We start from the raw sequence: 24,231 nt of genomic DNA, 5'->3' as shown, positions 1-24,231 counted from the left end.
CCCCTAATTGCTCTGGTGAATATGAGGCATCAATTGTAAAGCGCTTTGGATAAAGGCGCTATATAAATGCAGTCCATTTACCATCCTATGAAAATAGTCTACAAAAACATTCTGATCCAAGGACAGTCCTGGTGGATAATTACACTGTCCTTGTATGTCCAGATAAACTTTTCACCAGAGCATTACAGTAGTGTGTGTCCCATTCTTTTTGTATTTCCCCTGAAATCCCAGCCTATTGCATATAGGTTAACCACATGCAAATTTCTTTGGTAAACTCCTTTATACACTCAAGTGATCTAAAGTCAAATTTTGAGTGGCAAGTTAACGCACCACGCGAGTAGGCCCTACAATGTGCACACATAATTTAGTAGACACTCTTATCCTACAGTACACAACCTTTTTTCGTTTAGGTATAAAAGGCTAAATGTATTCACCCATTCCAAGTGCATTATTCATCTATGCCTGTCAATGATGCATTTTTGCAACTTCTGTACACAACATACAACATACTATAAAGTGTTCAGCATCCCAGGGCTGGTGAACACATATATTGTATATCACTCTTACATCTTAAATGTATCTGTATTACATTAATTAGATGATTATAGTATGTATTCGAAATTTCACATTGCTGTCACAATTTACCTATAGGCCTACGAACAACTACATTGAGAAATTAGTTTGTGCACTTCCTTCAGTTGACTCAATGTGCCATAGCCTATCATTTTCCGTGTATTTTAACTTTGCACATGAAAATATTAATTCAATAAAATGCACTTTCGTGAAGCAGGAATTACTCAATCGGTAGCTGTATCGTATTTTGTTTATGGCATCTACGTATCTACGAGCTTTTCACAGGTTTTTTTTTTTTTTTTTGCTTCTCACACTACTCACCCAAACGCGTAATCTGACGTGTACAGTGAAGGGCGGGGTTGAGAACAGAGCGCTCAGGTAAGGGAGTTCGTTTCTCACCAACACACACCTTGGGAGATACAGTAGTCTAAGTTACACAAAAGATTTAGCCTACTATTAGTCGGCGGCAAAGTCAGATCAAATAAAGGTATAGCAAAATGGTTATATCGGCGAGTTATTCGTGTAAATTGTGATGATCCGAGGTTGTTGTTTTGTACTAAATATTGAGTAATAGGTCGCTGACAGAAATAGTGTTTGTAGCATTATGTTTGTTACTGATAACTGCCTCAATGCTTGTTATTTCCCCCCATATCAAATTTTCAATGGGTACCTCTTAGTGTAGGCTATTGTTCTGTGAAAATATCATGTTGTGAATTTCTTGCGGAACAAGTTTTCGTCAGGTGACCCAGTAAATCTAGGAAATTTCTGCTGTTTGCAGTTTATCCATTGGTGAATGGGATGGGTCCGCCTCTGTTGCCGATTTTCTCATTTGTTCATGGTATGATTTCACTAACGTTATCTTTCGTTTTAAGGAGCCTACTTAATATATTCCTATTCGGAAATTGGAACCACAAGTTCAAGAAGTAGCCAATAAAAACCCATTAAGTTGGCTGACATTATTTTGACGTAGGTTAAATGAGAGCCTACTTTTTTTCTAAGCGTGTAGACTACTGTAAACGTTTCACCTAAGATGCAAAACAAGCGGACATTGCTGCTGTTCATGAATCAGGGTATCAAATCAGATTAATTCACAGTTTATTTTCAGCTGTTTTTTGAAGCCAAGTGAACAGACACTATGCCAGGAGGGAAGTCAGAGAACAGCAGGTACTATGAGAGTTCCCCGAATGGAGGAAGGGATCCACAGCGTGATCGAGACCATCCTAGGAATAAGAGGAGAGAGGGGGACAGGACAGACCAAAGAGACAATCAACGTTACAGGGAGGAGAGAGAGCCAAGACATGACCGGAGGAATAAAGACAGAGATTACCCCGACAGACAGAGGGACACCCCACCTTACATGGACTCAACCGAACGCCAAGAAACGTAAGATAAAACTCATCCCTGGTCCAGCTGGCGTCCTGTCCTCAGACACCACTAGAGGGGTTCAGAAGATATTAACGGCTTGTGTTGCCCAAGTTTTGGAAAGGCTGTTCATACATTTGTTTCAGGGGAGGGCTACTAGTTATTAGTTAGCACAGCTGGTTGTTTTGGTTGTTTTACGCATGTACTGTAGGTTATTTTTTGTGGGTGTTAACCCGCATAATATGTGAGCAAGATCTATCTACATCTACTATCCCCTGTCTACTAGGGCTACAGCCTTTTTGTCTTCTTGCAGGTACACTCCTTCTGCTGTGCCCCCTGCAGAAATGGACCATTATGAACCACAGTCCAGAGAAGCACTTTACAACCTCAAATACCTTTTAACATCAAGAGGTCAGTGGATCTTCTCCCTAATAATTTATACATTTAGAATACATGACAAACATGTGAACAAGAGCATTAGGCCTAGGCTACATTACATTACAAAAGAACATTTTGCTTTGGATTTATTTGTACCGTTTAATTTTGAGGGGAATGTTCCCCATTATATGCTCACTTTTATTAACCTAAAATGAAACCAGTAGGAAATGGAGGGGGTCTGATTGCATATGTAGCTGTTGGGTAGCCTGGTAGGAGAGAAGAGGAATGTAGCTATGCAGGTTAGTCAGGATACAGTCACATGACCAGGCCTTCGTAAGAATAATGTGCATGTTTTCCGGATGAGTATCTTTAATGAAACTGCATTGCATTTCCCAGCTTAGCTCAGTAAAATGTCTTCATGAGATTATTTTATAGGCTGCAGTTTGGTGCCGCTCATTTAGGCTATTAAGGGTAGACCTCCCTATCAGTGCATGCATAAGCTGCATTTTTTTGCATCCACACATTGCATGACATCAGCGAACACCTGCCGTATGCAAATGTTTCCATTTTTTTCAGTTTCCATTCATTCAGGTTTCTTTTATAGAGCAAAAATGCATTTCATAAAACAGTATACACATGGAGTGTAGGAGCAAAGGGTCTGTGATTGACAGTTTAAGTTGGATATCATTTAGTGTAAAAGGTGAGACAAAGAGGAAGACAAGGACCTAAGGATAGGTATGTTGGTAGAGGATGGCTGAATACAACATGGCCAGTGAATGAATGATGGAGAGATATTACAGGAGATGGAATGAAAGTGAGCCACAGAGACAGGTAACAAGTTTCTGATCTTTGCTTTGACAAGTGAGGCTTTGAAAGACTGGTGATGGAAAAGCCTTAAAATGAGGAGTTTAGATGTGCAGGTTGTACAAAATGTTTAAAGAATGTTAAAGATTTTTGTATAGTTTTTTTTGTTTGTTTTTTTTTTCTGGCTATTGCATCAAGTTTTTGATGCGCTATTTGCTTGTATTTTTATTTTACTCTGATTCATATTTACTAGAATCTCTAAAAAGTCTTTATGTTGTTTTTACTAAAATAGGCTTCCGTAAAATAACACTAGCATTTTAAAGTCAGTAACCATGGTGTTCAGTTTGTTCTATATTAGTGAAAATATCATCTAAATGTGGCTCACTTGTGCAAATTAACTTGTTCAGATATTGACATTTCGGATTTATGTTTAGACATTCTAACTTATTATTCAAGCTTCCATTCACAAATGAGATTTTCATCAGTACAACCCGGTCATCGCATGTCTGGTATGTCTACACCATTTACAAATAAATCACAAATAACAAGACACCATTTGTAATGCATTTTGGAATGAGTTTCCATCATATCATTGCTGAGTATCTCATGCCAGAGCAGCGCATTTACTGATTGTCAAAGGAAAGAGGTAGGAGTATAGATTATTTAAGATCAGTCCTACCCTGGAAAGTTTGTAATTATATCCTATCTGACTATCTTTCTGTATATCTGTCTTTTCACCCTGTGTGTGTGGTGGTACAGGGTTGTGCCAGGCAATGGACCTCTTTATAAACTTGCTGATCGTCATCTGCGCCGGAGTGTCGTACAATGCATCGGGGGGCTATCGGGACCTGGCCAGCCTCGGGGGGCTTTACGCTTACTACTTTGGGGGTGCCAATGCCTTCACGGGCACGGAGGCGGAGAGGGTGAAGGAGCTGGACATCTCGTTCTACCAGCTCAAGCTGCCTCCCTACATCTTCAGCATGGCGTGCGGCGGGGCGCTAATGGGCTACAGCTGCGCCCTGCTCCTGCTGGGGGTATTTCGCGTGCCCTACCGCTGGCCCGGCGTGCTGCTGGTGGAGGCGGTGCTGGACGGCCTGATCGGCCTGGGCTACATCCCCGCGCTGGCCTTCTACTTCATCAAGCTCCAGGAGACCTACAACTCCGCCATCTGCAAGGAGAGGGAGGCGCTGTACAAGAGCAAAGGGCACCAGGGCTTTGAGTGCAAGCTCCACGGGGCGGACATCGCCGGGGGGCTTTTTGGGGTGCTGGGGGTCATTGCTTTCTCCTTCAGCGCGGTGCTGGCCATCCGGGCGTTCAGGGCAGTGCGAGAGAGGAAAAAGCGCAAGGCCCAACAGGACATTTAAAATGGGCTTCCTCCCCTAATCCTTACAGCTGGTAGAACTACATGGTTAAAAGATTGAAACATTTGCCACTAGAGGTGGGATTTAGAACCAATGTCTGATCTGAGGACATCTATAGGAACCTTTCATATCTAATGGAAAGACTGTTGGAGGTATGAGTCTGGCAGTTAAACTGCAGGCACTGTTTTTTTCACTGTTATTTTATTTCAAAAGTGTACTTTTAAAAAATAAATACATACTTATTAGTCAAAGGTTCACCTCCGATTAGCTTTTAAGAGGGTATCAATGGCTACCATCACCCTCTAACTTCTACTTGTTTGTACGCTGTAAAGATTTTTAAATGTGATCATTTTAAAATGTAAAAATTTTTTCTCATTTGTATGAACAAATTTAAGTTTTGTATCAGTTTTTTTTAAATAAATTGCTAAAAAATAATATTTGAATCATTATGCTTTGATAAACATTGTATTGACTTACATTTAAAAAGAGGAGAAAGTATGAATGAACACAGCCAAACCAGTAAATACTGGCAGAAAAATCCAATGAACAGTGCAAACACAGTTGTGTGAAACACAAAGTCCTGTTTGATCTTGTGTGGGAGTGCCCTTATTTTTCTATATGTCTCCAACCTGGTGTCAGAACATCTCCTATTCCAATTACGCTTCCTCACCCATGTGTCCCCTTCCTCATGCGTGTCCCTCCCTCCTCATGTGTGTCCCCCTTCCCTACCTGTGTCCCCTTCCCATCTGATTTCTGTATTCATGTATCTGTCAGTCTCGAGTTCTCTTCACACTTGCCTTTGTGTGGGCTCACGGTTCACCTAAGAAAGAGAAATACACTCTACCTCAAGAATGAGTCTTCACCAATCTGATGTGGCACCAGTGCAAACCAGTTTCAAACTATCAATGGCTCTTTTCACCTCTGTCTTTCACCTTGCCTTTTATCCATTCCCTTCAGTGACAAAGCAGTGAAAAAAAAAAAAGTCCTGCCAGCATATTGGCAGTTTAGCTGCTAGTGAGAAAGGTCCTCCCTCTTTAGCATTGGTGGAGCTGACTGGAGTGCTTCTGAATGTTCTGCTGATATGTTGTGACCTCCTACTCCTTGCTGATTGGCTAGTGCCTTAGTGGCTTTAAGGCTCTCAGCCTGGGGCCTACGATCTCCCCCATTGCAGGATCAGGAGCTGCAGCAGGATGAATCAGCACTTTGACTTCTACAGTTTTACATACAATCAATTTATCCAGCTGGATATTTTACTGAAGTAATACAGGTCAAGTACCTTGCTCAAGGGTAAAATGGCCGTGCCATGCCAACTGACAATTGAACCTACAGCCTCAGAGTTGCAAGTCCAGTTCCCTAAACATTGTGCAACATTGCCACCCTGTCCTTTTGGGTGGGATCAGGTGAGCGTCCTTCTGAAGCTGGAGAAGCTGGTCACCCACTGCCTGGGGGCTGGTGCCATGGGTTTGCCTGTATCATGTAAATAAGAGCAAGGAGCACAAGGGGGTGTTCCTGGGTTAAAAGAGACTGTGAGACATCCACTGGTCTCCACTGGTCCCAACTGGAAATAAATGGTGCCATTTTGGCACCAGTAAGTGGATGTAAGAGTCTGAATCAGAATTTGAGTTTGAACTCCTAATCACACCGAGGCTGTGCACCTGACAGGCTGTTGCAGTGCCGTCCTGATTGGTTAAGCCTACAGGTTGGCTGGTATAACAAAGAATAGTACCATCAATGCATTGTGGTCTAACTGTACTTAGCAATACTTTACTTACTGATATTTGTCTTATTATTCCCCAATTCTACCCACTCAGTGTATGTTCTGGAAAAACAAGGGTAAAAATAGCAGCTTTTGGCGCAAACACAATTTTATCCATTTGCGCTATTCCGAAATAACAATGTTGATGCTAACACCCTGTTTTAGTTATTTACGCAGCATAGCACCATAATGCAACAGATAACCAACTTTTGTGGTACACAAATTGTTTATAAATAACCTGGCACTTTAAAACAAGAAATAAAAAATGTCTTAAAAACCACATTTCACAGTATATAAATTTTTATTGCTACTTTGGTTGAAAAGTTGATTAAAAATACAGCTTTTCTGCCCAAAACCAGTCATAGCAGCATATCAAGTGAAATAACGAACCACTGCCCACTCCAAACAGGTTCAGTTCTGGCTGATGAACAGCAAAAGTGCTCTCAGTCTTTTTTGACACATTAAATCAACAAAGTACTTCATAAACTAGATACATCCAACATAACTGGAATTTCCTCAGTGGTTTCCTCCATGCTTAAAATTTAAACATAAAAATATAATGCATCCTTAAAATACCTAAACAATGCCTTAGAAACAAAAATGTTCTCTAATCATATGTGTGTATGTGCATACATGTATGCTGTATACACATACACAGCATTTTGAGCATGACTGACATTAAATACATCAATAATCAGTTATGAAAACAAAATAAAGTACCTTAATCAGTCACAAAATAAATGTAATTAAATTCTAAATTCCTGAAAAGGACCTGTAAAACAGCATGAAGTATAAAAAATAATCATCAGGTTTCATGGTATTGTGAGAAAAATATTTGGGCATCTCTAGAAATAAAAATAATAATAATTTGGACAGTGTTTACTCCGGTTATACATTAAACAACTGGAACATTACCTTTAAGAGCTTTTTCAAAGCAAGGGTAATTCTCATACACACACACACCCACATCCAAAATGGTGCATTCTTGCGAAAGTAGAAAGTGAAACTAATGCCTTATTAACACACACATTCCCAGAGCACACATACAGTACGTGAATTCATCATCAAAAACGCAAAAATAATCAAAACACTAAATTAGGAAAACCACCCCAAAAGAAAAACAACAAACCACTGCTAGATACCACTCATACAGTTCACACGCACAAGGAATATTTAATAATTATTTTCTTATATGGCCCCAATGATATACTATGTATATTTTGTCCTTAAAATATTAAAGGGAATTTCCTTGAAGGAAATATGATGCATTTATACCCTGTGGACCACCAAGAATACTTCACCTGGTCCTGGTCTCTCTCTCTCACTCTCTCTCTCTCTCTCTCTCTCTCTCTATGCATATATATATATATATATATATATATATATATATATATATATATGCACACAGTATATGGCCAAAAGTATATGGACACCTGACATCCAACATCTCATCCAAAATTATGGGCATTAAATGGCGTTGTTTCACCCTTTGCTGCTACAACAACCCCCACTCTTCTGGGATGAATTTATACTAGATGTTGGAGCATTGCTCCAGGGATTTTCTTCCATTCAGCCAGAAGAGCATTAGTGAGGTCGGGCACTGATTTGGTGATTAGGCCTGGCTCGCAGTTGGCTTTCCAATTGATCCCAAAGGTGTTGGATGGGGTCAAGGTCAGGGCTCTGTGCAGGCCAGTCAAGTTCTTCCACACGGTTCTCAACAAAACCATTTCTATTTGGACCTCGCTGTGTGCCTGGGGGCATTACTGAAACAGAAAAGGGTCTTCCCCAAACTGTTGGGGTAGCACAGAATCGTCTAGAATGTGATTGTATGCCGTAGCATTAACATTTGTCTTCACTGGAATGGGGGACCTGGCCCAAACCATGTCCAGACACCCCTTCAGTCATATACTGTATGTCATACAGTACACCCCAATCAGTGCCCAACCTCACTAATGCTCTTCTGGCTGAATGGAAGCAAATTCTTGCAGCAATGCTCCAACATCTGGTAGCCTTCCTAGAAGAGTGGAAGTTATTATAGCAGCTAAGAGTGGACTAACTCCATATTAATGCCCATAATTTTGGATGTTGGATGTCAGGTTCCACATACCTTTGGCCATATAGTATATGTATGTATGTATGTATGTATGTTTATATACACACTCACACACACACAAGTTTGTGGTATTTTAAAAAAAGGAACTCACTCACAATCTGATAACTGTCATATTTTGGTTTCTTTCATATTATGTGGTACACAATGGACCAGCTTTGCCAAGGTGACATACAAAAATAATATGTTTTAACTTTCCTTGCAGGCAATATACTGTAGACAACCAAGTTAAAGACTTGTTATCTAGAGCACAATTACACAATTGCACAATTTCTCAAAAGAAATACTCTGTTTTGTGAAAAGTGGCACAAACCACAGACAATGCTTGGTTAACATCATGAGAACACATGGCACAAGGTTACACAGTTAAGGTTACACATTATAGGTTACACCGTTGAAATGTATGAAAAAATAATTTAGAAACTGGTCTGATAGAGCATAATGTTTAAATCTAAAATGTAAACAAAGTGGCACAGATTAATTCTGTGTGTACCAAGTAGGTTTACAAACATCCTAAGGTTATATATTAATGGGAGCTTGATTAAAGGCACATTATTTAGTAGCTTTTTAAACGTGCACGTTTGAGGGCATGATGTTTTTATATTGTGCAGCAAGTACATTTAGTAGTTCTTTTTTAAGATGATGATGCCCAGTTTATACAACTAATATTGTGCACAAAAAAGCAAACATTAATGCTTTTCAGAAGAATGCCCATGCAAATATGGCCTCTAGAAAAGTCAATGGACCAAACATGGAAAATCCCCTCCCACATTTTGCACTCCCATCCCACGTAATTTTGAATCAACTGGCTACCACTGAGAAACAAATCTCAACTGTGTATCTCATCCATTATTACAGGTTTAGCCCATCCCGTGCACATTTCTGCAGGAATTTACCTAATGTTGTACAGATGCAATCCGACTGAGTCTGGCCCAAACATTTACAATGATTGTAAATTACCTTCAATGCTTTGGAATGGCTGCTTTCACAGTGATTATTCAAGAGGGTCTAAATTGTGACCTGTGTATTTAGCACATATCAGCATATTGTAATAAGGAAATTTTATCCCATGATTTTGGGGTAGAAAGTTTTCAAGAACTGAGTGACTTGGCCATACCAGGGGAATTTAGCCTTACTGTACTTCCTATACACAAATACTGTACATATACTGGGGCTATCACACTCACTAAAAACATTAAACCCCACCAGTTATTGTATGTGAACCACCAGAGAGCTGGCAAAAGATGGACACAATAGCTGAACACTGCACTGAACAAGTCAAACAAATGCACACACACACACACACGAACACAAACACACAGTCACTATCTTAACGGTGCTTTAAAACTTCCCATTTTTAAGCCACACCAAGTTAAAGGTCACACTAATATATACACAAGAATCTGAAATACTTTGCATATATAATTTTAAAATAATGTTCATGATTTGTCCTCATGTTGCAGTGCTCTGGCCTACTTGCTTTGAGCTACCACCACTCAGTTCAGCTGACCCTTAGCCATGCTAACAGGGTAAATTAAGGTTAGGATTATTCATTCTGGGTTCTTGCGTGCAAATTCCTGAAGGAAATGTGTGCAGATTTGTGATTCAGCACTGTGCGTGAGCTGGAAAGGAACTTCATATCTGAATCACTGCCAGTTTTGGAGATGTTAGTATTATGTAAGGGTGATCTGAACTGCTAAAGAGGCCCAGCTCTAGGGCATGCCCACAACTGAAGAAACCTCTGTTTATTCAATAGAACAATTATGAAATGAAAAGGCAAAGTGGATGCCTTCATAAACAAATCATATATTAAAAGTTCCTCTTTCTCCATGTGCTGAACATCAGAGTAAAATCCCAACATTTTCTATTAAATTTTGTGTACTCATGGGAACATGACCTACAGCAAAATTGAGATGGCGAACCAGCTCCCGCTTTTGTTACCAATCGTGTTGTAGTACTTAAAGTGCACAGCATCCGTGTGCTCATAGACAAGCTCACACTTATTGGGAAAGGAATCAGACAATTCATTTAGTATTAGTATACTACAGTATTTACAGTATAATTTTCATTTCAGGTTTGATTGGCTGCTTTCTCTTAGAGAAGATTTAGCATATCTGAAAGGCCAAGAATTGCCACAACAATTTCTACACAGATCTGTGCCACAGCCACAGTGCATGGCAAATATACTCAAATATTAAAATATACACAGATGAAGCTCGAGTAAAAACAATTAATTACACTCGCTTGAATCATATAATTCATTTTAAAAGTGTATAAGCCATACAGACTGTTTTAAAGGGAGCATTTTGTGTAAAGAAAACAGAACATACCGCCTCATACACTGACACAAAATCTTGCCAGAACACACACTGTAGTGAACAAATACCTACTGCATAGTATGAAAGGTAGATTTCTCCAGTCATCTCAGCACAAACCTTATCACGCAAACCTATTTTTAAAAGAACCAGTGCATTTTAGGCATTAATCTTGGCACAATGATAAGATTTTTCACTGGTAAAAAAAATGACTTAATGATAATTCTGTTAATGATTAGAAAGCATTAGAGTTCATTGCCATAATTTGTCATGTATATTCTAATAGCATTTCAAGCTAGTTAAATACAAAGGAAAAGCCATTTAGTTGAAGGCTTCCTTCAGCATAACCATGAAACCGACAGATCGACAAATGACTAATATTACTAATATTTTTATACATTTTTACTTTTCTTCCAATTTCCAGAGGTTTTATGAATACATAATGATGTGTGGAATACTCTGCCTAAAAAAAGAAAGCGTGTAACAATGTGTCTGTCAATGACAGACCTTGAGGCACACTGCTGCACCAGAAACTAGTACTGTCGTAGGTCATATCAGCTTGGAGACCATTACCTTCAAACATTAACTGAACAATCTCACATCCTTACAGAAAATACATTCTATGGATCGTGTTTGAGAGCAAAGTATATGAGGTATGGCACAGAGCCGGACTTAGCAAATGAACAGCTGTTCTGGGCAGATTACATAAACCTGTAGTCAAATCAACCTCAGATATTTTATCATTATATCCCTAAATAATAGAAGAGTGCCTGGATTTACTGTGGCACTTACAGAAGCACTGTCAGGATGGAGCGAATGGCCACCCACTCGATCTCTTTGAAACACACTATGAGTCAGCCAGTTTTAATCTTACAGTACACTGTTAAGCCCACTGGAAATCAGTCAGCTAGCAATATACACACAAATGACCTCCACGTCAGCAGTACAGTATCTCTAGTAGCAGTCAGGTGTCCAGCATAATTTTTGATTATTCTGAATTTGTTGTATATACCACATGATTTGACTTTCCACTACTTAATATGCATGAAACATCATTCATTGCCAACACGGGTCATAGTTACAGTTTGCAGAACACTTTAAAAGAAGACAACAAAATGCCAAGGCCAGTTACAACAGTTCTCAATTATTACCACTAGATGTCGCCATCTGCCATATTTCAATATGTGAAATATTTCAGAACCATGGTTCTCAAACAATGATGGATAAAAATGTACTGTGCTATTTGACCAGACTGTACTGTTCCTGCACCCTTACCATTTCAGTAAAAGTCATATAGCATGGCTATGGTAGTCCTTATTGCAACCACACAGGCACAAGCACACACACACACCCACACTCACACATACACCACAACTGCAGGTATATTTGTTCAATTACCTATATGTAAAAATAAATACTACAATATAGCCATTATGCTTTTCTGCTGTTCTCTGGACATGTTTGGCCATGGAGTGAAAATCTCAGGTTAAGACTTTGAGTGCATTTTCAGTCTCATACTGAGTCTCAGCTGATCCTCAAAAAACATTTTGCACAGTCACCGTAGCACAGGCATTCATCTGGAATAACAGAGTTCTGTATAGTCTGAGGAGAGATCCCACTCCCTATTTTACCACCTGTTTTGTTAATGTAGGTAGTGGGAGCCATTCCTGGGTAGTACAGCTCTGCAGTTTTTTCATGATGATTCACCATCTCTGGCATTCCCCTTTGACCTCTCTACACTAAAATACATACGCACCAAGTTATATTATTTCACAGCTTCCCTACTAGATCGTGCAGGGTTTATCAGTACAGTGCTATGGTTTCTGGAACCTTTTTAAATCACTGTGCTCATGATACCATATTGAGGTGCGCATCGACAACAAATAAGTCCAAAACATAAAAGCCCGCAGACGCACAGAAAGACTGAACGCAAAATGTGTTTAAAAATGTTAATAGAAGAAAAACAGACAAAAAAACAGATGACTCAGCCAATTAGGCTTTTATCAATGTTACATTCAAAGTTAACGCCTTTTTTTTAATACAGGCACAGGTAATTGAAAAACCAGAAACACCACCTACGTTTTTAAATGCATTTTGCTTTTAGACTTGCTGCGCATGAGCGGGCCTTTATGTTTTGGACGTGATAATATGGTATCTGCAATATGTTCTATTGTTGAATGTCAAAACAGCACCGGAAATTTGTATAATTTTGTCTCTTTCCTTGATTGTGAAAGACTCAAGTGCTGATTGCCCATTAACCCCATTTATTCACTGTTTGAGAAATATGTCACGGCTTTCCAGATAATGCGGAACGTGTAATCCCAGCTCAGTGGGGTAGATCAGGGATATGAGCTAAGCCGGGAGCAACCTCACTGCACCCTGAAAAAGACCATGGAAAAAGCAGGTGGGCCATCAGCCCTGGTTCCACCAGAGTTTGGTTTCAAGAGGAAGTAAGCAGCTAGCAGTTAGCGGGTAAGAACATGAGATGAATTAGGGAGAGCAGCAATGCCGAAGATTGAAAATGATGTCCTGTACAGTCAAATATTTCTTTCACGTGCATAAACACACATCCCAGCACCAAGCTCCAGTAACAGTGCTTCATGGAATTGATACCATTCAATGCATTCACTTGGTGATTGGCCCTCCTTCTTTTCAGTAAATATTGCTTGGGACCACATTTGCCACTAACTTATAAAAAAATAAAAAAACAGACCTCCCACAAACCCTCCCATTACCCCAGAATATGTCCAGCAAACCCCATTTCAGCTCAGCCAGCCCAGAAGACCACCCTCAGTGTCATCAGCTGGCCAGGTTCTGAGGTCTGAGATAGAGGAAACCTGGCCGGGTGATTGTACCAGAGGTGCTATCACACAGTGATAACCTTCCGCAAAATAAATACTCCAGTGGACATGCCAAGGCCAGGGAGTTAGCAGTGGAGTTAGGTGTAGTAGGCACTTTATGTCCCATCTTCACCTTTAGGTCACACGATTATTCTACGACATTGGAGACCTTCTAGATTCCTTGGGACAGAAGATGATAAATAAAGTAAATAAAGAGCCAGTTACAGTGACAGTAAACTGTGTAAAGGGCAATTGTTGCTTATAGCTTTTGTAGTGATACACCGACTAACAGAAGGTATTCCAGTTCAGTTTAGGATTTTGGCCTTCTACCATAAATTAAATTTGCTCTCTGGCCCTCATCATCATCTTTTATAAAGTCACATATTCAGACAGATTTTCTAGAGAAAATATTAGTCACAGTGAAACTGGTTTCAGAACACTGGAAGTGTCATAATGCAATCATAACTGTGCATTCTGGGCCTCAGACTTAGGTCAGACCCAAAAGGAAACTTGATCTGTAATATTCCAAGGGGGCTAACCTTGGTATGGCATCTTATTTCCTGTGGGCGTGGCATTATGCTCCACGCCCTCTACAGTGCAGTGTCATAGACTTCCTGCTGCAGGGCAGGGGTGCTGATCAGGTCCTGGGGAGGTGGAGGAGGCTGGCTCCACTCAGGGTCTCTGGCAGGGGGGTGTGTCGACAGGGGTGGAGGTCCAGGGGTGACGGCGTTCTGGATCCTTAGCTGCTCTCTAACATCCTGCTCCAGGCTGGGCGGAACCACCAGCTGGTCCTCGGGGTCCTGCTGGGCTGGGGCAGCAAAATAGCCCGACTTCTTCTTGGGGGCCTCCAGGGCTACCTCGATGAGGTTGTGGCTATCTTCCAGGGCTACCACGGAGCCGTTGGAAAGCTTCTTTCCGAAAAGGCTGGAGGAGGAAGGGGACTTTTTCAGGTCAGAGATCTCCCTGCCACACACCGCTAGAAGGCAGCCGTTCGTGGCCGACACAACCACATTTTCCCTGCGTCGCGCCTTCCCACCAAAACCGCCATTTTGGTAAACGGAGCCCCGCTGGTTGTCAAGGAGGTCCTGGTTGTCGAGGGCTTCAGGAGACACTGAACGGATCGGAAAGGCGCAGCAGTGGATGTCCACCTCCACCTCCACTTTGCTCCCATTGGAGATGACGCCCTCCAGTGGACCCTCGTCGTCACTGTCCAGCCCGTTGTCCGACTGGTTGCTGGAGAAGGTGGCGCAGGATGGCTGGCGCTGGAACAGCCCTGCGTTGATGACCCCGGGGCCGGGGCCGGGGCCAGGGCTGGGGCCAGGGACGCCCGCCCCACTGGCGGCTGCAGCGGGGTGCAGGCTGCAGCGCCTCTCTGGCCGGGCGGGGCTGGAGGAAGGGTGCTCGTCAGAGGCGGTGGAGCCGGCCTCGCTGCCCACCTCCGAGGCGGACAGCTCGCTGCTGAACTCCGAGGTGACGCCGCTGCTGGAGGAAAGGGCGGGAGGGTCCCCCAGGGGGGCGGGACCGAAGGTGGGCAGCACCGCCCCCGCGCCCCCCTTCCCCTCGGCCTCGCAGGTGCAGCCGTCCTCCCCGACGCGCAGGGACACCACTGCCGCCCCCACGTTGTCCCGGCAACCGTAGCTCTGCGCCAGGGTGCACAGCTTCTTGGCGGCGGCTAGCGGGTCCCGCACGGCCTGTACCGTGCGCACGGCCTCCTGGTACGAGACCCCCTCGAACAGCGACCTGGTCCCCAGGATCAGGAAGTCGTCCTGGGAGCAGAGGGGCTCGGTGTGCACCCACGGCTTGGGCAGCACCCAGGGGGACAGGTAGGAGCAGCCCAGGAGGCGGGAGGAGCGGGTCACCCCGCTCACCTTGTTATCCTGCAACACACCATAACGGCTCCTCTCAGACCTCACACTATCCAACCCCAAACACCACCTTAAAATACCCCCTGTGCATATCATCTCGGTCACATTCACTATAAGTGTGCATGTGCATTAGGGTATTCTACATCAAATGTACCCTCTATGGTGGCTGTAGACTACCTCTGTAATGGCGCACGTGGTGGCCGTAGGCTACCTCTGTAATGATGTTCCGTGTGTTGGCAGTAGACTACCTCTGTAAAGATGGCACGTGTTGGCAGTAGGCTACCTCTGTAATGATGTCCCCTGTGTTGGTTGTAGACTACCTCTGTAATGATGGCGCATGTGGTGGGAGTAGGGTACCTCTGTAATGATGTCCCGTGTTGGTTGTAGGCTACCTCTGTAATGATGGCGCACGTGGTGGGAGTAGGGTACCTCTGTAATGATGGCGCACGTGGTGGGAGTAGGGTACCTCTGTAATGATGGCGCATGTGGTGGCAGTAGGGTACCTCTGTAATGATGGCGCATGTGGTGGGAGTAGGGTACCTCTGTAATGATGTCCCGTGTTGGTTGTAGGCTACCTCTGTAATGATGGCGCACGTGGTGGGAGTAGGGTACCTCTGTAATGATGGCGCACGTGGTGGGAGTAGGGTACCTCTGTAATGATGGCGCACGTGGTGGCCGTAGGCTACCTCTGTAATGATGATGCATGTGGTGATGGTAGACTACCTCTGTAATGATGGCGCATGTGTTGGTTGTAGACTACCTCTGTAATGATGGCCCATGTGGTGGCTGTAGACTACCTCTGTAATGATGGCGCATGTGGTGGTTGTAGACCACCTCTGTAATGATGGCCCATGTGGTGGCTGTAGACTACCTCTGTAATGATGGCGCATGTGGTGGGAGTAGGGTACCTCTGTAATGATGGCCTTGCTGCTTTTAACCCTCTCTGTCTCCTCCATGCTCTGCTCCAGACTGAAGACCTTCGACAGGGCCAGGGGCTGCCCGTCTCGACACAGCACTGCCTGGCACGTTCCCACGTTGGCCAGGGTGAGGCTGAAGTTGGAGGGGTTGGAGGCCTCGTGGTGGATGTAGCAGAGCAGCGCCGAGGCGCCCAGCTTCTGCCCGGCCATGCCCAGTTTGCTGCACAACAACGAGGACAGGATAGGGGAGAGCCTGAAGACTGGGCATCCACTCAGTCTCACTGCAGAAGCCGCATTTACATTTATCTGCATTAGTCAGACTGGCCCTGCTAATTTATTTAAAAATATGCAAAACGGGGACTGCTGAGTGGCTCCTGTTAAGGCACTGCTCCATTGCATGGACGTATGTATAATTCACTTACCAAGAGAAACACTTCAGTCTATGACCCATAAAAACCTAAATCTCCTGTCTCATTCATATGCATAAGTGTCACAGCCCCCCTCTCAAAAATAATAGGTGTCAACTGCAAAATTAACATATTCAAAATGTTAAAAGGAATAAGCCCTGTGGGTGAGCCCATTCAATCTGAAAGGGCGAAGTATGTTTTTGTCAGCCAATTAAAACATGAATAAAGTTCTACAAAATCAAGCATAAGCAACAAAGGCCTGATGGCCTGCCCTAGCTGGGGTCTCTCAACACCTGGCAGGCATGATGTCCTATATCCCCAAAGCCTTCATGGCCTTAGCTTGGGTTTATAATGATACCATAGAGTTCAGTTATGGGGTGCGCCGAGAGCAGCTTCGACAGTGTCTGGTAACACAGTCTGGAGTCTGGGGTATATGATATCTCTCTGGCACGACACAATGTTATCAAATGCTAATGCAATTTCAGTTAATAATTATACATCTGTGCTACTCATTTTAGTGTGTTTTTTTTTGTGTGGGTATTTTTGCTTGCGTGTGTGTATGTGTGGTTTAGTGATTGTGCATGCGTATTTGTGTTTGTGTGTGTGCATCTGCGTGTGTGTATATAAGAGCTGACAGGGGCGCAGTACCGGTGTGTGTGTGTGTGTGTGTGTATACGTGTGTGCGTGCGTGTGTGTGTATATAAGAGCTGACAGGGGCGCAGTACCGGTGTGTGTGTGTGTGTGCGTGTGTGTGTGTATATAAGAGCTGACAGGGGTGCAGTACCGGTGTGAAGTGAGGAAGGTGTTGCTCAGGTACACAGTGTCCACGCTGGAGTGCTCTATCTCCTCGGCCAGCACCTCCGCCATGGTGCACTGCAGTAGGCGGGGCACCTCCTCATTGCGGTCCCCGTCAAAGATGCCATACACAGCCTCCGCGCTGTCCCTGAATCGATCTACCGCCAGCACTGACACACACAGCCTGCAATAGGGACACAGGGTCAATGGCACATGCTCACAAAATGTATTCAAATAAAAAACATATAAAAATTAATAAATAAACTAAAATAAATTACATACATTTTTTAAAACACATATGCAGATAATGATTTATATCCTAGATAAAACTGGGGATCAGTGTCACGTGCACACACACACACACACACACACACTCTCTCTCTCTCTCCCAGTCTCCACACACGCACACACACACTCTCTCTGTCTCCTCACTTATTTCTGTGGCCACTCAGTTCTGAGTATCCGTGGTTCCACAGGATGGAGGAACCCAGAGAGTCTCCTGTCATAATGACTTGCTTCTGATCCAGCTTCAGGGTAGCAATGTGACTGAGGACAACGCACAAAATAAGATAAAAAAACAAGACAAGAGTGGGGGTATTATAAATATGTTACAAATCTAAAATAACGTTTGCCTGCTGATATACATTTCTCCATTCAACAACTTTATTATTTTTCCTTCTTAACTTATCAAGGGCAATTTACACTGCTTGTATCTGACCTGATGCAATTATTTAGTCATTTATAGCAACTCACAGGGAACAAGGGATCCAAAACACTGTTCTACATTCAATCCCAAAAACATTGAATCCAATCCCAGAGTCCTTCAGCTGATTCCCCTTGGCTGTAGCCCCGTTTAGCACAGGCCTGTCTTTCACCTGAAGAGATTGAGTGTCTTGTGCTCCAGGATGAGGCTGCTATTGCCTGTCAGGTCCAGCTCCTGCAGTGTTGCAGGCACAGAGTCCGTCAGCACGATCTCCGTCAGCTCATTACAGCTCAGATCCACCAGCTGCAGATGAACAAATTACACAGGGGAACTGAAGATACGCGTGGACACACACACACACACACACGCACACGCACACACACACACCACGCACGCACGCGCAGACACACACACACACACACACACGCACACACACACACCACGCATGCACGCGCAGACACACACACACACAGACATCCTCACAGACACACACAGAAACACACACAGGGCTGGCTCTGACCCTGATCTCAGGAAGGTTGAGGATCTCGGGGAAGACGCTGATGTGGTTGGAGTGTGCGACCAGGATGTGCAGTCTCTTGCAGCTGGACACGGTGGAGGGGATGGTCTTCAGCTTGTTCCCACTGAGGTTCAGCTCCTCCAGCAGCTCCAGTTTACTCAGCTTACTGAAACATTGGATAGCAAGGGAATTCTGAGCCAGGAGAGGACAGGTCTTCTGCATGAGCAGCAAGAGCACAGGATAAACTGTCTCATTTTGATAATTCTGATAACTTTACATGGAAATATTGCCAGCGTTATGAAAGCTTCACAATGCAAGCATCTACTGACAGAAATGTTGACAGGAAGACACACACACACACACACACACACACAGACACACACACACACCTTGCAGGAAAGGACAGAAGCTGGTTGTAGGCTATGTGCAGGACGCGCAGGTTCTGATGTTCCACCAGCTGGGCGGCGCTGTTCTCATTCAGACTGTTGCCAGTCAGGTACAACTCCTGGAGGTTGCTGAGACTCTGCTCTGATTGGCTGCTTGGGGGGATAGCCTCCAGGGAATTGGCTGACAGGTTCAGGTACCTTAGGCTGTGATTGGGACATGAGTAAGGACAATGGTGCTAAGGACCACCCAGACAGCATTATATTTAGTACACTTGCATAGCTCCTGTCACAGAATATTCCTATTTCAAGTAACTGCCCAGTTTATGCTAACATTTACAAACAGTTCCTGAAAATGTATACAACACTTAATCTTACTGTGAGATTATCAGGGAACACAGTGGTGTATAGTTGTGTTCCCTGATAATGAATAACATGAATAAATCAATAAGTGAAACAGAATCATGGCCAAGAAATACTTCAAAGACAAATAAGACAAAAGATAAACACGGAGAGAGAATACAGTCATTGAGAATAATCTTGTTTATAAAAAGACACATGGATACAATGGAAAAAATTGTTCTGGATCTCAGCAAGGTAGGTTGTCCCATGGCCCAGTTGTGATTTATCCAAGAGGAGATGGGAGACTGGTTCAGAGAAAGAAGCCATTGGACTTGTGTGGCTCATATTACAGAGGCAGGATGGGAGTCATGCATTCTATCCCCTGTGATTGACCTAGGATCAGTTTCAGCTTTTGTCATATAAGATTATGGGTTATTCTAAAGATTCTGAAATCTGATCTGAGATTGAATGCTCTGGGAAGAAAAGCTGAACAAACCTTCTCCACCAAGTTGGACAGTGAGTGTTTCTCTCCCCGGTGTGAAATGCCCATTGCTACTGAAGGGAATTCCCGTTAATGAAACAGCCCATGTCTACAAAGGAGGGTGAGAAACAGCCTGGAGGACTGTTAAAACAGTAGCAGCTAGTTACAGTAAGAAACAGAATATAGCCATAGATCATTCCTGGTATGTAAATGGTTAAGTAGCCATGAGCATTTCAGACCTGGAAGAATGGAGAGAATCTCAACTGCAGCAGCCACGTGAAAATGTGTCAGAGAGAGAGAGAGAGCGAAAGAATGAGAGAGAGACAGAGAGAGAGAGAATAAGAGAGAGACCTACTTTAGCGCCTTATAGAAGAAGCTCTCTGGGAGCTGGCCCAGCTTGTTGTGCTGGAGGTCGAGCATCTCCAGCGGGATATGGTCCAGCAGGTCAGGCACTCTCTGCAGCCGATTGTGGCCGGCCAGCAGTTTTCTCAGACTCAGGCTACCTAGCAGTCTGAGGAAGTGATCATCAACTTGGTCATTCATGAAATGGGGACTCCAGGGCACATAAATCCATAAAACTTTCTTTCATTGCAGACCATACAGGCCTCAAACACAGCCCAGTGTATTCAAATAAAGCACAACTTCCATCTGTGTTTGAATGCAACAGTATAAAGCGAAATTCTCACTTTATTTGAAAGGTAATGTTTGAAATGTGAAATGTTACATCATTACAACACAGGAGCTCACAGCACAGTTGTATCAGTCATCTTTAATCTTTGAACACTCTACCTGCAGACCTATTCTTCCCATGCTAAATACAAATAAAAACTAGATGACCTCTGTTTTCAAATTAGAAGTTTTTAAAAGACAACTTTCAATGTCAGAGAACGAGAGCAGACAGGAAGGTTGTGGCATATTAAGATCTAACTGAAATACTGACCTTGCGGGCAGTTCGGACAGAAAGTTGTGAGTGACGTCCAGCACTTCAATTTTCCTGGTGTCACACACCCAGTCTGGAAGGTATTCAAGGAGGTTACTGTCAAAAAAACAAAAACAAGATTTCAGTTTTATGTGCATTAAAAACAAGCCTTTAGTGTGAATATCATTTGTTAAGACAATACGGAATTTGGCCAGTTCTGGGAGCCTCTCACTCAAACATGGATCAAAGACTGTGTAGTAGTCACTGATGAGATCCACGGGATTTCCCTCCAAAAAGTATTAACATTTGCTCTGAGACAATGGACCTATCAAGAACTTACCATGATAGGTCCAAGTGCATCAGCTGGTTGGGAACTGGGTAGATATTGACTGTGGTCAGGCCTGCGGGAGACAAACAATAAAATATAATCAACTGATAAAGAATTAATATTTAAAAAATGAAACAATGTCTAAATTTTCTAATGTAAATCGTGCGCTATCGATAGAATCTTAATGGTCCCCATCCGTATGAGTGGGCCGGGTGAGTCACTCACGGTTGTTGCTGGCGTACACCGCGCGCAGCATGAAGCCACTCAGCGTTAGCATCTCCAGCTGGTTGCGCTCGCAGTGCAGCGTCTCCAGGCTGCAGGCGGAGCTGAGGTCCAGGGCGCTCAGGTGGTTGTCCCTCACATCCAGGTAGGTCACCTGCCTCACGGGCTCCAGGCCGTCGCTCTGGACCCAGCGTAGCCCGTTCAGCCTGGGGGGGTGGGGGGGGGGGAAGCATACAGGAACATACGGCTAGACCCCCGACCAATGACATGCAGGAGAGAACACAAGTCTAGAACACAGTCCGGAGATTATACCACTAATCGCTAGAACACATGCTAGAACACCTGTACTGCTGGTCCATACGCAGCTATACACAGCCTGGTAAACATAATGGTACTTTATTTGTGTGAAGCACAATGATAATTTAGAACTGGAATTTTTTTAGAGTTTGTCCCCAGTGTTTGATTCCACAACATACACAAGGGCATTGCACTCCACCGACCCCATAATGCAGCACATCTTTAATAGGCATTCTGCTATGATGAACCATGTTATACCTTTTCCATGGTGAATTACAGCTCAGGCACCTATAAGGGAGACTGAACAGTCATGCCACTAATAGTGACCTTCTCTAATAAAACAAATGCTACAGTGCAATCATTGTATAATCATTGTGTAAGGTGCTTGTGTAAGGTGCCATTTAGAAGCAGGGGAAAATGGGGGAGACTATCAAAAAAAAGAAGCTGTTCACTGTATGAAGAGTTACAGTAATAAGAATAATTCTTCTTAAGATAAAGCCCCAAAACAATGTCCCAGTTAGTTTAGGAAAACAAAGAAAAATGCAAGCAAAAATCTTATCCTGCCAGTAACAGAATGTACTACCAAACCAATCCCCATCTGATCACGGCTCATTACGGTGTGGTCATCATACGAGGATGGTGAGACTTCCAAGGGTGTGAAAATTGTATACGCAGGTTAGCAAACCATTGAATATTTATATGCCAAATACTCGCAATAAATCTGTCCAATTATATATTTTGTAATACTGCATAAATCTGTACCATTTTTAAATATGGTTTTAAATATATTTAGAAAATATGGAAATTTATCCAATTTTTAAATTACTATTGCACCGTTATCTTGGGAAAAAAATGAAAATAATTTCTGATACCGAAGGGACCATAGACTAAGAAAGGCCTCTGTGGTCACAAAGCCACACAAACAGCCCTGTGCTAACAGCCAGCCACACTATCCCACCCACAACACTATCCGTTTAGCTTTTACTTTCTTTTTTATTTCTTCAGTTATAAGAGCGGATTCAATTTAAATGGATTAAACTGTAACGCCTGCCAAAACTAATTTGTTTTAAGACTAATAATCTAATTTATGAGTGCATTCATTACTTTGAGTTTCTATTTTTTTATTCAACTTTATTTACAGTTTTGTAAACTTTTAGCTGAGCCTGAGCCTGACCGTGTAATTCTGGGAACGCAGTTCAATCCAAGAGAGAATGTCAATGTATACCCAGCCATAAAATAATTAACTCGACTCTGTCTTCAAACAAAGTTTGCAAAGAAATACTGCTGCAGTTTATGAGCCGACTGACTGCGTAATCCAACAAAGTTCCATCGGATCCAAAGAAATCCCGGGCATAAGCCTTCTGCGGAATAATTAATTTCCATGGAAAGGCTGAGAAACCCAATGAATAATCGCTTACGCCAGGCCAACGAATTAAACAGGAACAGCCTCTGGGAAAACATGTGCCTTCAAATGACTCACAGTTACTGTAGATTTAATGAGAAGAAAATCCACTTATTTAAAAAAAAAAAAAAAAAAAGCAAAAGTAACATTGGGGCAATAAATGAGGCAGGGAGGCCTGGCAGGGTATGATCAGGGAACCAGGACACGTCTTCCCTGTCTGCAACAGCGAAGATGCCTGTGTGTCACCTGCCTGCTCTCTACCTGATCCACTAATAGAGGACTCCTTATTACAGTACCAGCAAGTATTGATTCAGCACGACGCATGAAATGGAGTGATCGGAGGGGGAATGATGGGGGGGGAGTAGCGAGGCTGAGGCCTGGGCGGGGCGGGGCCCCTCCCTCTCACCGCAGGTCGATGATCTTGAGGTGACTCATCCGGCCCAGGAAGCCCAGCTCCAGGGTCTCCACCCTGTTCCCGGCCATGGACAGCCTGTCGATGGCGGTGAGCCGCTCCACCACGGCAGGGATGCGGGGGAACTGGTTGAAGGCGAGCCCCAGGCTGCTGAGCTGCGACAGGCCGCCGAGCTCCTCGGGAAGGGCGCTCAAGTGATTCCCCTCCAGGGACAGAGTCTGCAGGCTGAGGGCAGAGCAACAGCAAGGCTCAATAAGCCTTATATACACACTTACAGAACACTGCAGTTCAGAACAGTCACCAGCACAGAAGACTGTCACCAACTAATTTCATTACGCATCGTATGGAACGAAACTTCCCGGCCCTCTGTAAGTACTAGCACTAAGTGGGCTGAGAGCATTCTTAAAAGGTTGATTTAATCTGCTGATCTAACATGAACCAGCTGAGTTTAACTTAATGCATTTTCAGTGCCTCAGTTAAACATACAATTTTAACAGAAATAGCCTGAAACGCCTTGAATCGGTAACATTACGTGATCATCTGAACCAAAGTAACAAAAAATAAAGAACAAAAAAAAACCCAAAAAGGACATGTAGGTTAGGTACGCACTAGTCCACAACATATCATATTACAGTAAGGTCTTTCAACAGACATTTTTTTCAGCCTTTGGCCATTCTGAGCCAGACGTTTACACTGTAATCACCATGCTTGAAGTTTCCTATATTCAATTTTGAAGATGAGA

At 43.3% G+C, this 24,231-nt stretch overlaps 2 protein-coding genes across 7 annotated transcripts in view; one reads left to right on the top strand and one right to left on the bottom strand.

The window, feature by feature from the left end:
• The first annotated feature begins 853 nt into the window (after positions 1 to 853).
• marveld3 (MARVEL domain containing 3) lies at positions 854 to 4,913 on the top strand. 6 transcript variants are annotated; one of them, XM_064312498.1, is made up of 5 exons: positions 982 to 1,060; positions 1,352 to 1,411; positions 1,679 to 1,956; positions 2,249 to 2,346; positions 3,877 to 4,913. In XM_064312498.1, the coding sequence occupies exons 3-5, from the start codon at positions 1,709 to 1,711 to the stop codon at positions 4,479 to 4,481; spliced, it is 951 nt and encodes a 316-aa protein (XP_064168568.1). In that variant the 5' UTR covers positions 982 to 1,060; positions 1,352 to 1,411; positions 1,679 to 1,708; the 3' UTR covers positions 4,482 to 4,913. The 6 variants fall into 6 exon arrangements, with proteins under 6 accessions (XP_064168569.1, XP_064168567.1, XP_064168570.1 ...); XM_064312499.1 differs by lacking the exons at positions 982 to 1,060; positions 1,352 to 1,411 and adding an exon at positions 854 to 951; XM_064312497.1 differs by lacking the exon at positions 1,352 to 1,411 and having other exon boundaries at positions 956 to 1,060.
• A 1,603-nt stretch (positions 4,914 to 6,516) lies between these two features.
• The window catches only part of phlpp2 (PH domain and leucine rich repeat protein phosphatase 2), a 36,319-nt gene continuing 18,604 nt past the window's right edge, over positions 6,517 to 24,231 (bottom strand). The window contains exons 8-19 of the mRNA XM_064312495.1: positions 23,484 to 23,714; positions 21,382 to 21,584; positions 21,169 to 21,229; positions 20,850 to 20,945; positions 20,265 to 20,420; positions 19,093 to 19,293; positions 18,707 to 18,869; positions 18,359 to 18,489; positions 17,916 to 18,029; positions 17,473 to 17,667; positions 16,273 to 16,501; positions 6,517 to 15,376 (exon numbers count right to left, since the gene is read on the bottom strand). Of these exons, the coding sequence (XP_064168565.1) occupies positions 14,090 to 15,376; positions 16,273 to 16,501; positions 17,473 to 17,667; positions 17,916 to 18,029; positions 18,359 to 18,489; positions 18,707 to 18,869; positions 19,093 to 19,293; positions 20,265 to 20,420; positions 20,850 to 20,945; positions 21,169 to 21,229; positions 21,382 to 21,584; positions 23,484 to 23,714 (3,067 nt within the window). The 3' untranslated portion in view covers positions 6,517 to 14,089. The remainder of the gene's footprint in view (positions 15,377 to 16,272; positions 16,502 to 17,472; positions 17,668 to 17,915; positions 18,030 to 18,358; positions 18,490 to 18,706; positions 18,870 to 19,092; positions 19,294 to 20,264; positions 20,421 to 20,849; positions 20,946 to 21,168; positions 21,230 to 21,381; positions 21,585 to 23,483; positions 23,715 to 24,231) is intronic.

The sequence above is a fragment of the Anguilla rostrata genome, chromosome 16, assembly GCF_018555375.3.
Source record: "Anguilla rostrata isolate EN2019 chromosome 16, ASM1855537v3, whole genome shotgun sequence".
Lineage (NCBI taxonomy): Eukaryota > Metazoa > Chordata > Actinopteri > Anguilliformes > Anguillidae > Anguilla > Anguilla rostrata.
This window is presented reverse-complemented; position numbering and strand designations above follow the sequence as displayed.